This window comes from Choloepus didactylus, chromosome 6 (assembly GCF_015220235.1).
Source record: "Choloepus didactylus isolate mChoDid1 chromosome 6, mChoDid1.pri, whole genome shotgun sequence".
Lineage (NCBI taxonomy): Eukaryota > Metazoa > Chordata > Mammalia > Pilosa > Megalonychidae > Choloepus > Choloepus didactylus.
Window position 1 is genome coordinate 44,010,434 of NC_051312.1, and position 12,574 is coordinate 44,023,007.

Below are 12,574 nucleotides of genomic sequence, written 5' to 3' on the forward strand. Positions count from 1 at the left end.
TGGTGGGTGATCTCACTACCCTACCCCCTAAGTGGGACCTGACTCCCAGGGGTGTAAATCTCCCTGGCAACACAGGATATGTCTCCAGGGGATGAATCTGGACCCGACATCGTGGGATTGAGAACATCTTGACCAAAAGCGGGGTGCAAAATGAAATGAAATAAAGCTTCAGTGCCTAGAGATTTCAAATGGAGTTGAGAGGTCACTGTGGTGGACATTCTTAGGCACTATACAGATAACACTTTTTAGGTTTTAATATACTGGAATAGCTAGAAGTAAATACCTGAAACTACCAAATTCCAACCCAGTAGCCTTGACTCTTGAAGACGATTGTATAACAAGGTAGCTTACAAGGGTTGACAATGTGATTGTGAAAACCCTGTGGATTGCACTCCCTTTATCCAGTATATGGACGGATGAGTAGAAAAATGGGGACAAAACCTAAATGAAAAATAGGGTGGGATGGAGGGGTAATTTGGGTGTTGTTTTTTAATTTTAATTTTTTATTCTGATTCTTTCTTTCTAGTGTAAGGAAAATGTTCAAAAATAGATTGGGGTGATGAATGCACAACTTAAGATGGTACTGTGAACAGTTGATTGTACACCATGGATGACTGTATGGTATGTGACTATATCTCAATAAAACTGAATTTAAAAAAAAAACAAAAACAAAAACAGTAGGAGAAATAGACCAGGTGTTTGAATTGGCAGAGGCCATCTGTGCTGATACCACCACTATGGGCTCTTTGGACTCAGAAGAGTAAGAACCCTGGCCTTGATAAGGAAGAAGTATCTGAAGAAAGCAAGATCTCAGGGCTACCATGGAGGTAGGAGGGGCGTTCTGGAAAGAGCTGAGATTTACTTTAGTTTCAGAGATGCTGAGAAAAAAAAACTATCAAGTAGTGAGAGGATGGGTCAGGGAAAGAAGCACTGAGCAGTACCAAGTTGACAGTGAAAGAGAAAATCTACACATGGGCAGTAGCCAAGGATGACTTAAACATGAGGTAGGAAGGAGTTAGTTGGCCTCACTGTTCCAAGAGGGATGCTGCCATAAAATTTCTTTTTTTATTTTTAAATTTTCATTACAGAAAATTTCAAATTGACACAAAATAGTATAGTAAATTCCCTTGAATCCTTCACCAAGTTTCAACAATTACCAATACTTTACCAATCTTCTTCAGCAACCCTTTATTTCTTGAGTACTTTAAAACAAATCCAGACGTAATATCATTTGACTTTGTCAGCATGTATCCCTTAATTGGTAAGAACTTTTTCTTCCTTTTTAACATAACCATAAAGCTACTATAACTAATAAAATTTAAAATAATTTTATTAAAAAAAACAAAAAACAAAGAACAGGGCTCACTATAAAAATATGCATGCACGCAACTTTGTCTGGTCCTGTGCCTTATTTACCAACCATCAGTGGCTCAGATTCCTGTCCTCAGGCTCACCCCTTACGGCTCAGATTTGATGTTTCCTGTGTTCCTCAGGTTTTACACCTGATCTTAGCCAAAAGGCCAAGAAGCGATGTTCCTCTGGTTTTTAGAAATCAGCCCACAGCTGAACCTTGGTATGAGCTTTGATCGTGCTCCTAAATCCTTTCCCTCTTTTTGGCTCTGCTATTTCTCTGTGAGAAATGACAGTTAAAAGTAATCCCGTCCTCTTAACACAGCCAGAGCTGACTCCCTAATCCACCTCCTTTTCCCTTCCCCTACATGTTTGCTACCTATGCTCCATTTTATCTGTTTTGTATACCTGGATTTTCATGTATTTCACTTGTTTTTTGACAGCTGAAATTACTTGGACTTATTTCCAGGTGCTCTTCTGGCTATTTGCTAAAAGACATGAAAAAAAAAAAAAAAATCAAAACAAGAGCTAAGGTCCAGATATGGTTTTCAAAGTTGGGACCAACAGCATCAGCATCACTTGGTAACTTGTTAGAAATGAAAAGTCTCTAGTTACCCCAGACCTACTGAATCTGAAACTCTGGTGGTAGGCCTAGCACTGTGTTTTAACAAATCCTTCAGATGATTTTGATGCACACTAAACTATAAGGGCCACTGGTCTAAAAGAAAAGAGGATCCTAAACTATGGTTTTAACAAAATGAGGCATCTCATTAAGAAGAATTAAGTCTTATAGTGACAAAGAAGAATGTCTAGAATATTGTGTGATAAAAGCAATTGCAAAATCACAGATATAGTATAATTTGTGCAAAAAAAAAATGTTTAATATATTTCTGCATGGAAAATGACCAGAAGATTACACCAAATTGTTAACAGTAGTTAGCTCAGGGGAAATACATTTTTCTTTTCCTTTATGAAAATCTGCATTTTTAATCTGCAAGCATATATTATTTTATACTTTTTAAAAAACAGTTAATCTAGGCCTCTTCCACTCCTCTCTGGCAAAACTCAGAGGTGAAAATTAACTAAGTCCTCAGTAGACTTGTCTGGACTAATCAAACTTTATGATGCTTTAGGGAATTCTAGAGGAAACAAGGAAGAGATAGTGCTCAGTCCTCCATGAATCAATGTAAACCACTGTTCTGGGAAATGACAGGTCATAGAGCCTGAGAGATTCTGCCTTTCTTAAAGAAGCCAACTTTAAAATGGCGGGATGCTGGGGTTCTGAATAGAAATTTAAGAGTTCTCTTGGAAGACATCAATTTATTTTTGGGAAAATTTTCTTTGTTGAGTAAATTGTGTACTTAATTGGTCCATTTTTCACCTCCCTTCCTGACCTGGCCATCATTCTGCAATTACCTTACCCTTAATCAAGCTGATTCTGAATACACACAGCATATACATACAGCAAACTAGGAAAGTGAAACAGATTGGAGGTGAATGATCCAGGGCAAGATAAAGACAGGGTAGAAGAGAGGTGAGCATGTACTCATTTATCCAAGATCAAGTCAGTTCCTCATAAACATGCTTTAGCTTATGATGTATCCTGGGAAATACTGAGGCTTCCATGGGTTGCTCTTGTGGAATCACTCAATTCTTTCACCCCTGACAAGTTTTACATCAGAAGCGCTAAGTGCATTCACAAAGGATCCCAAAGTATTCAACCTGTATTATCATGATTCACAGAGGCTATTCAGCATGATTTGAACACATCTTCACGCTCTTCACTGCCCTGCTGCTTGCAGTCTTGTGGCTATGGCAGAAACAGAAAATATATGTTGTCTGCCTTAGTATAGTTGATGCCCCCAAAACCAGAGACATTTGGTAAGAAAAGCTTTCAGTAACCTTTAATAATTAACTGGTTCATCCTCACTAAAGGAAAAACTACTTATACTAGTGGCCCTCCTACCTTGCACATAGAAAGTTGATAAAAGCTACCCCATTTTTTTCTATTAAGATACTCTCTACCTTTGGAACCCCAACTACACCAGAAGACAAGGGAAATTACCAATGCCCCAGTACTTTCAATGCTATACGAAGAGAAAATTATTTTGTAGATTGGTGGCTGTTTTTGAAAAACACATCACTTTCTGTAACTCTACCTCATATAGCATTTCAGCTTAGAAAACTGAGGCACAATGTGATTATATCACAGAAAGGAGATCAAACCCAGTGCTTGGTCCCCAACAATATAAAAGAAAGAGCACAGGTCCTGGAGTCAGAGTTTGAATCCCAGCGCTAATATACACCAGATTTGGGGCCAAATGACTCCCCCTTTTTAAACCTCAATGTCCTTATCAATAAAATGGCAAAAACAAACTCTAGTTTACAGGTTAGTATAGTGATCAGAAGTATGTCAGGATCCTAGAACAGTGTCTGGCTCTCATAAGGTGCTAGTTCCAGTCCCCTTAAAAAGATCTTTAAAAAATAAAGAGAGAGAGAAAAAGTAAACCAAAATCATACTCCTTTCCCTACTTAATTGTGAAAGGCTTTGATAGTCAGGGAGAGCCAGCTGGCACCAGTAAGTGTCTGGGTAGGAGAAAGGAGGCTGAGTTAGTCATAATCCCTCCGGCATGTTCAGTTCCCAGTCCACCCCCACCCTGGTATGGTGTCTCCCAGAATATCAACCCTCCAGCCCCCAACATCTTGCAGAAAAATTCTAACAGGCTTAAACCACTTCTCAGACCAGACTCCAAGTCATGAGGTCAAAGGCATTCTCAGTGGCAGCTGGCTCCTGTAAGTGCAGGAGAGATGAGATACTAGTGCTGAACACCAACTAGATGTGACTGGATCCTGTTCCAGTCACCAGCGTTAAACTGATCCATGTCTCAGATAACTTTGGCTGGATATAATGGACACAGAAGACAGAAGCCTCAAAGGCTGGTAAAGGAAGACTGAAAATGCACTTGTCTACAGTTCAGGGAAAATAATTGATTATGTGTTGTATGTCTTAAAATAGAAAAGGGGAAAAACAGATGACATCTCTAGGCATATTAGAACTGTACCTTGTTTTTGATGGGCAGGCTTAGTTAGGTCTTAATGCAATGTTCAGATAGATGACCATTAACGTCTCTCCAACTCAGCTCAAGGAGAATCAAATGTTTGGGGTACCAACACCCAATCAATTCCAAAACAATACTTACTTTAGGGTCTGAGCTCTTGAACTTTAACCTTTCCACCAACTCTATCATAGCTGCCTTCAGTCCGCCTGAGTCTTTGCTCTAGAAGAAAGAAAAGTCAGGGGTCACTAGGCAGCATTTAGCTACTCTCTCAAACACAAACAGCATTTCTGAGGACAATGAAAAGGAAAACAGAAAGCAGTTTTTTCCTTCTTATCAGCCAAGAGTACTGAACTACTAAAGAGAGCTGGGTTTCCCCTCCTCCCTTTCTCTATAGACAAAGAGGGTTGGAACATAAATTGACCAGTGACCTGAGAGAACTATTGGAACGAAAATTAAATGCTATTTCTAAAGGCTGACTCACTGCTTCATCTTAGGGCTCAACTGAGCCAGTGTTCACTGAGGGCTGAGGCTCTCTACAAAAGAGATTTCCATTCAGGGATGTCTATTTTGTGACCTAGTAATCTTTATTTTAAAACTCTGCATGTCAACACAGAAGTGTGTAATATTAAATATTCTTATAAAAATAAAAACAAAGACCAACCCCTGGGCTTTAATTGGAAGTGGTATTATAATATACTGGTTAAGAGCACAAGTTTTGACAATAAGGTTTCAAATTTGGGGCCTGTCAATAGTGACTAATTTCAGGTAAATTACTGAATTTCTCAAAACCTTCTTCCCCTCCTATAAAATGGATAAGTAATAGGGTTATTTTTAGGCTTAATTGAAATAGTGTTTATAAAGCTATTAGCAAACTATGTGACACAATAAATAATAGATAAATGTTACTTATTATTGTTGTTGTTACTGCAGTGAAATAATTTAGGGCAGCATGTAGAAATGTAATATGAGTCCCAAATGTAAGCCACATATGTAATTTGAAATTTTCTAGTACACACAACAAAAAAGTAAAAATAGGTAGAATTAATTTTAATAATATATTTTACTTATTAACTTACTATATCCAAAATATTATCATGGCAATGTGTAATTTCAACACAAGATATTTTTTATTCTTTTTTTTCTGTACTGTCTTTGAAACCCAGCATGTATTTAATATACAACTCAATTTGAACTTCTCACATTTCAAGTACTCCAGAGCCACACGTGGCTAGTGGCTACTATATTGGTCCACACAAATTTAGAGCACAGAAAATGGTTGGATTCAAATTCCAGCTCCACAAATAGCTGTGATCTTAGGCAAATCACTTAGCCTTTCTGTGCCTTGGTTTCTTTATCTGTAAATGGGGCTAAGAACAGTATCTATTTCAGAGGCTTACAGTAAAATTAAATGAATTAATACATGTCAGGTTTGGTTAAAAAAACATAAATATGAGACATTTTTATTTTATTGACTGTCTCACTCATGACAGTTGTAAGTTCCTTAAGGGAAAGAATACATATTTCATCTCTGTATCTCTTTCATCTCTGTACCCAGCATCAAGCAGGTGTTTTAAAAAGTATGCTGAATGAAAGAATAAAAGAATGGATGAACATACAACATTAAGACATGACTATCTTAATAATAACACATTACATGTATGTAGTACAATCTAGAGTCACATAAATTAGTTTCTTTTCTTATTTCAACAACTCTGTAGGATAGGGTAAGATCATCACCCTCAATTTCCTAGTGAGGAAAAGGAAGCATGAAGAGGTAAAAATGACTCTCTTTCTTATAGGGGAAGGGATGATAAAGAAGCACACATATAAACAACTATTACAGATATCTCTTACTCACAACTGGGTTCAGAATTAGTGATAGTTTCCAAATTTTCAGAATCAATTTCATTTCATCCAAAACAAGAAATACTAGTTATGAACCTACTATTATGAATCAAAATATATATACTAAAGCCCAAATCTTTCCTCCCCAACCTCCCTTCCCCCCCAAATCGATACAGTTTTTAAATCTGATGTAATATGAGAAGCTGATTTCTGCTTTAGATTTGCTCTCTGAACACAGCTTAGATCACTTTTCCAAACTGTGGTTCTAAACTAATTAATTTGTATTTAAAAAAAATTATGATTTACAACTCCCCTAATTTCTTTACCAATTTCAAGTCTTTAATCTCAGTGGTCTTCCACTAATTACACAATTGGGAAAAGGAATTTGGAGGTCACATACCAGGGAGTGGATAAGACCCAACATACAAAAAAAAGGGTTAGGAGGCGGGGCAAGATGGCGGACTGGTGAGCTGTATGTTTTAGTTACTCCTCCAGGAAAGTAGGTAGAAAGCCAGGAACTGCGTGGACTGGACACCACAGAGCAATCTGACTTTGGGCATACTTCATACAACACTCATGAAAATGTGGAACTGCTGAGATCAGCGAAATCTGTAAGTTTTTGCAGCCAGGGGACCCGTGCCCCTCCCTGCCAGGCTCAGTCCCGTGGGAGGAGGGGCTGTCAGCTCCGGGAAGGAGAAGGGAGAACTGCAGTGGAAGCCCTTATCGGAAACTCATTCTACTGATCCAAACTCCAACCATAGATATACTGAAACCAGACACCAGAGAATCTGAGAGCAGCCAGCCAAGCAGAGAGGAGACAGGCATAGAAAAAAAAAACACGAAAAACTCCAAAATAAAAGCGGAGGATTTTTGGAGTTCTGGTGAACATAGAAAGGGGAAGGGCAGAGCTCAGGCCCTGAGGCGCATATGCAAATCCCGAAGAAAAGCTGATCTCTCTGCCCTGTGGACCTTTCCTTAATGGCCCTAAGTGCTTTGTCTCTTAGCATTTCAATAACCCATTAGATCTCTGAGGAGGGCCCTTTTTTTTAATCCTTTTTTCTTTTTCTAAAACAATTACTCTCAGAAGCCCAATACAGAAAGCTTCAAAGATTTGCAATTTGGGCAGGTCAAGACAAGAGCAGAACTAAGAGAGCTCTGAGAAAAAAGGCAATAATCCAGTGGCTGAGAAAATTCACTAAACACCACAACTTCCCAAGAAAAGGGGGGTGTCTGCTCACAGCCATCATCCTGGTGGACAGGAAACACTCCTGCCTGTCGCCAGCCCCATAGCCCAGAGCTGCCCCACACAACCCAGTGTGACGGAAGCGCTTCAAATAACAGGCACACACCACAAAACTGGGTGTGGACATTAGCCTTCCCTGCAACCTCAGCTGATTGTCCCAGAGTTGGGAAGGTGGAGCAGTGTGAATTAACAAAGCCCCATTCAGCTATCATTTCAGCAGACTGGGAGCCTCCCTACACAGCCCAGCAGCCCAGAAATGCCCTGGGGGTCGGCACTCACCTGTGACATAGCACAGTCATCCCTCAACAGAGGACCCGGGGTGCACAGCCTGCAAGAGGGGCCCATTTGCAAGTCTCAGGAGCCAAACGCCAATACTAAGGACTTGTGGGTCACTGGCAGAGACAAACTGTGGCAGGACTGAACTGAAGGATTAGACTATTGCAGCAGCTTTAAAACTCTAGGATCACCAGGGAGATTTGATTGTTAGAGCCACCCTCCCTCCCTGACTGCCCAGAAACACGCCCCATATACAGGGCAGGCAACACCAACTACACACGCAAGCTTGGTACACCAATTGGACCCCACAAGACTCACTCCCCCACTCACCAAAAAGGTTAAGCAGGGGAGAACTGGCTTGTGGAGAACAGGTGGCTCGTGGACGCCACCTGCTGGTTAGTTAGAGAAAGTGTACTCCACGAAGCTGTAGATCTGCTAAATTAGAGATAAGAACTTCAATTGGTCTACAAATCCTAAAAGAACCCTATCAAGTTCAGCAAATGCCACGAGGCCAAAAACAACAGAAAATTATAAAGCATATGAAAAAACCAGACGATATGGATAACCCAAGCCCAAGCACCAAAATCAAAATATCAGAAGAGACACAGCACCTAGAGCAGTTACTCAAAGAACTAAAGATGAACAATGAGACCATAGTACGGGATACAAAGGAAATCAAGAAGACCCTAGAAGAGCATAAAGAAGACATTGCAAGACTAAATAAAAAAACAGATGATCTTATGGAAATTAAAGAAACTGTTGACCAAATTAAAAAGATTCTGGACACTCATAGTACAAGACTAGAGGAAGTTGAACAACGAATCAGTGACCTGGAAGAAGACAGAATGGAAAATGAAAGCATAAAAGAAAGAATGGGGAAAAAAATTGAAAAAATCGAAATGGACCTCAGGGATATGATAGATAATATGAAACGTCCAAATATAAGACTCATTGGTGTTCCAGAAGGGGAAGAAAAGGGTAAAAGTCTAGGAAGAGTATTCAAAGAAATTGTTGGGGAAAACTTCCCAAATCTTCTAAACAACATAAATACACAAATCATAAATGCTCAGCGAACCCCAAATAGAATAATCCAAATAAACCCACTCCGAGACATATTCTGATCACACTGCCAAACACAGAAGAGAAGGAGCAAGTTCTGAAAGCAGCAAGAGAAAAGCAATTCACCACATACAAAGGAAACAGCATAAGACTAAGTAGTGACTACTCAGCAGCCACCATGGAGGCAAGAAGGCAGTGGCACGATATATTTAAAATTCTGAGTGAGAAAAATTTCCAACCAAGAATACTTTATTCAGGAAAGCTCTCCTTCAAATTTGAGGGAGAGCTTAAATTTTTCACAGACAAACAAATGCTGTGAGAATTTGCTAACAAGAGACCTGCCCTACTGGAGATACTAAAGGGAGCCCTACAGACAGAGAAACAAAGAAAGGACAGAGAGACTTGGAGAAAGGTTCAGTACTAAAGAGATTTGGTATGGGTACAATAAAGGATATTAATAGAGACGGGAAAAATATGACAAACATAAACCAAAGGATAAGATGGCTGATTCAAGAAATGCCTTCACGGTTATAACGTTGAATGTAAATGGATTAAACTCCCCAATTAAAAGATATAGATTCGCAGAATGGATCAAAAAAAATGAACCATCAATATGTTGCATACAAGAGACTCATCTTAGTCACAGGGACACAAAGAAACTGAAAGTGAAAGGATGGAAAAAAATATTTCATGCAAGCTACAGCCAAAAGAAAGCAGGTGTAGCAATATTAATCTCAGATAAAATAGACTTCAAATGCAGGGATGTTTTGAGAGACAAAGAAGGCCACTACATACTAATAAAAGGGGCAATTCAACAAGAAGAAATAACAATCGTAAATGTCTATGCACCCAATCCAGGTGCCAGAAAATACATGAGAGAAACACTGGCAAAACTAAAGGAAGCAATTGATGTTTCCACAATAATTGTGGGAGACTTCAACACATCACTCTCTCCTATAGATAGATCAACCAGACAGAAGACCAATAAGGAAATTGAAAACCTAAACAATCTGATACATGAATTAGATTTAACAGACATATACAGGACATTACATCCCAAATCACCAGGATACACATACTTTTCTAGTGCTCACGGAACTTTCTCCAGAATAGATCATATGCTGGGACATAAAACAAGCCTCAATAAATTTAAAAAGATTGAAATCATTCAAAGCACATTCTCTGACCACAATGGAATACAATTAGAAGTCACTAACCATCAGAGACTTAGAAAATTCACAAATACCTGGAGGTTAAACACCACACTCCTAAACAATCAGTGGGTTAATGAAGAAATAGCAAGAGAAATTGCTAAATATATAGAGACGAATGAAAATGAGAACACAACATACCAAAACCTATGGGGTGCAGCAAAAGCAGTGCTAAGGGGGAAATTTATAGCACTAAACGCATATATTAAAAAGGAAGAAAGAGCCAAAATCAAAGAACTAATGGATCAACTCAAGAAGCTAGAAAATGAACAGCAAACCAATCCTAAACCAAGTAGAAGAAAAGAAATAACAAGGATTAAAACCGAAATAAATGACATAGAGGACAAAAAAACAATAGAGAGGATAAATATTACCAAAAGTTAGTTCTTTGAGAAGATCAACAAGATTGACAAGCCCCTAGCTAGACTGACAAAATCAAAAAGAGAGAAGACCCATATAAACAAAATAATGAATGAAAAAGGTGACATAACTGTAGATCCTGAAGAAATTAAAAAAATTATAAGAGGATACTATGAACAACTGTATGCCAACAAACTGGATAATGTAGAGGAAATGGACAATTTCCTGGAAACATATGAACAACCTAGACTGACCAGAGAAGAAATAGAAGACCTCAACCAACCCATCACAAGCAAAGAGATCCAATCAGTCATCAAAAATCTTCCCACAAATAAATGCCCAGGGCCAGATGGCTTCACAGGGGAATTCTACCAAACTTTCCAGAAAGAACTGACCCCAATCTTACTCAAACTCTTTCAAAACATTGAAGAAAATGGAACACTACCTAACTCATTTTATGAAGCTAACATCAAGCTAATACCAAAACCAGGCAAAGATGCTACAAAAAAGGAAAACTACCAGCCAATCTCCCTCATGAATATAGATGCAAAAATCCTCAACAAAATACTTGCAAATCGAATCCAAAGACACATTAAAAAAATCATACACCATGACCAAGTGGGGTTCATTCCAGGCATGCAAGGATGGTTCAACATAAGAAAATCAATCAATGTATTACAACACATTAACAAGTCAAAAGGGAAAAATCAATTGATCATCTCAATAGATGCTGAAAAAGCATTTGATAAAATCCAACATCCCTTTTTGATAAAAACACTTCAAAAGGTAGGAATTGAAGGAAACTTCCTCAACATGATAAAGAGCATATATGAAAAACCCACAGCCAGCATAGTACTCAATGGTGAGAGACTGAAAGCCTTCCCTCTAAGATCAGGAACAAGACAAGGATGCCCGCTGTCACCACTGTTATTCAACATTGTGCTGGAAGTGCTAGTCATGGCAATCCGGCAAGACAAAGAAATAAAAGGCATCCAAATTGGAAAAGAAGAAGTAAAACTGTCATTGTTTGCAGATGATATGATCTTATATCTAGAAAACCCTGAGAAATCGACGATACAGCTACTAGAGCTAATAAACAAATTTAGCAAAGTAGCGGGATACAAGGTTAATGCACATACGTCAGTAATGTTTCTATATGCTAGAAATGAACAAACTGAAGAGACACTCAAGAAAAAGATACCATTTTCAATAGCAACTAAAAAAATCAAGTACCTAGGAATAAACTTAACCAAAGATGTAAAAGACCTATACAAAGAAAACTACATAACTCTACTAAAGAAATAGAAGGGGACCTTAAAAGATGGAAAAATATTCCATGTTCATGGATAGGAAGACTAAATGTCATTAAGATGTCAATTCTACCCAAACTCATCTACAGATTCAATGCAATCCCAATCAAAATTCCAACAACCTACTTGCAGACTTGGAAAAGCTAGTTATCAAATTTATTTGGAAAGGGAAGATGCCTCGAATTGCTAAAGACACTCTAAAAAGAAAAACGAAGTGGGAGGACTTACACTCCCTGACTTTGAAGCTTATTATAAAGCCACAGTTGCCAAAACAGCATGGTACTGGCACAAAGATAGACATATAGATCAATGGAATCGAATTGAGAATTCAGAGATAGACCCTCAGATCTATGGCCGACTGATCTTTGATAAGGCCCCCAAAGTCACTGAACTGAGTCATAATGGTCTTTTCAACAAATGGGGCTGGGAGAGTTGGATATCCATATCCAAAAGAATGAAAGAGGACCCCTACCTCACCCCCTACACAAAAATTAACTCAAAATGGACCAAAGATCTCAATATAAAAGAAAGTACCATAAAACTCCTAGAAGATAATGTAGGAAAACATTCAAGACCTTGTATCAGGCGGCCACTTCCTAGACTTTACACCCAAAGCACAAGCAACAAAAGAGAAAATAGATAAATGGGAACTCCTCAAGCTTAGAAGTTTCTGCACCTCAAAGGAATTTCTCAAAAAGGTAAAGAGGCAGCCAACTCAATGGGGAAAAATTTTTGGAAACCATGTATCCGACAAAAGACTGATATCTTGCATATATAAAGAAATCCTACAACTCAATGACAATAGTAAAGACAGCCCCATTATAAAATGGGCAAAGGATATGAAAAGACAGTTCTCTGAAG

At 38.5% G+C, this 12,574-nt stretch overlaps 1 protein-coding gene across 1 annotated transcript in view; it reads right to left on the reverse strand.

Moving 5' to 3' along the window:
* The window catches only part of TRIM44 (tripartite motif containing 44), a 199,561-nt gene that overhangs the window by 144,641 nt on the left and 42,346 nt on the right, over positions 1 to 12,574 (reverse strand). Inside the window, exon 2 of the mRNA XM_037838925.1 lies at positions 4,551 to 4,628. Within this exon, the coding sequence (XP_037694853.1) occupies positions 4,551 to 4,628 (78 nt within the window). The remainder of the gene's footprint in view (positions 1 to 4,550; positions 4,629 to 12,574) is intronic.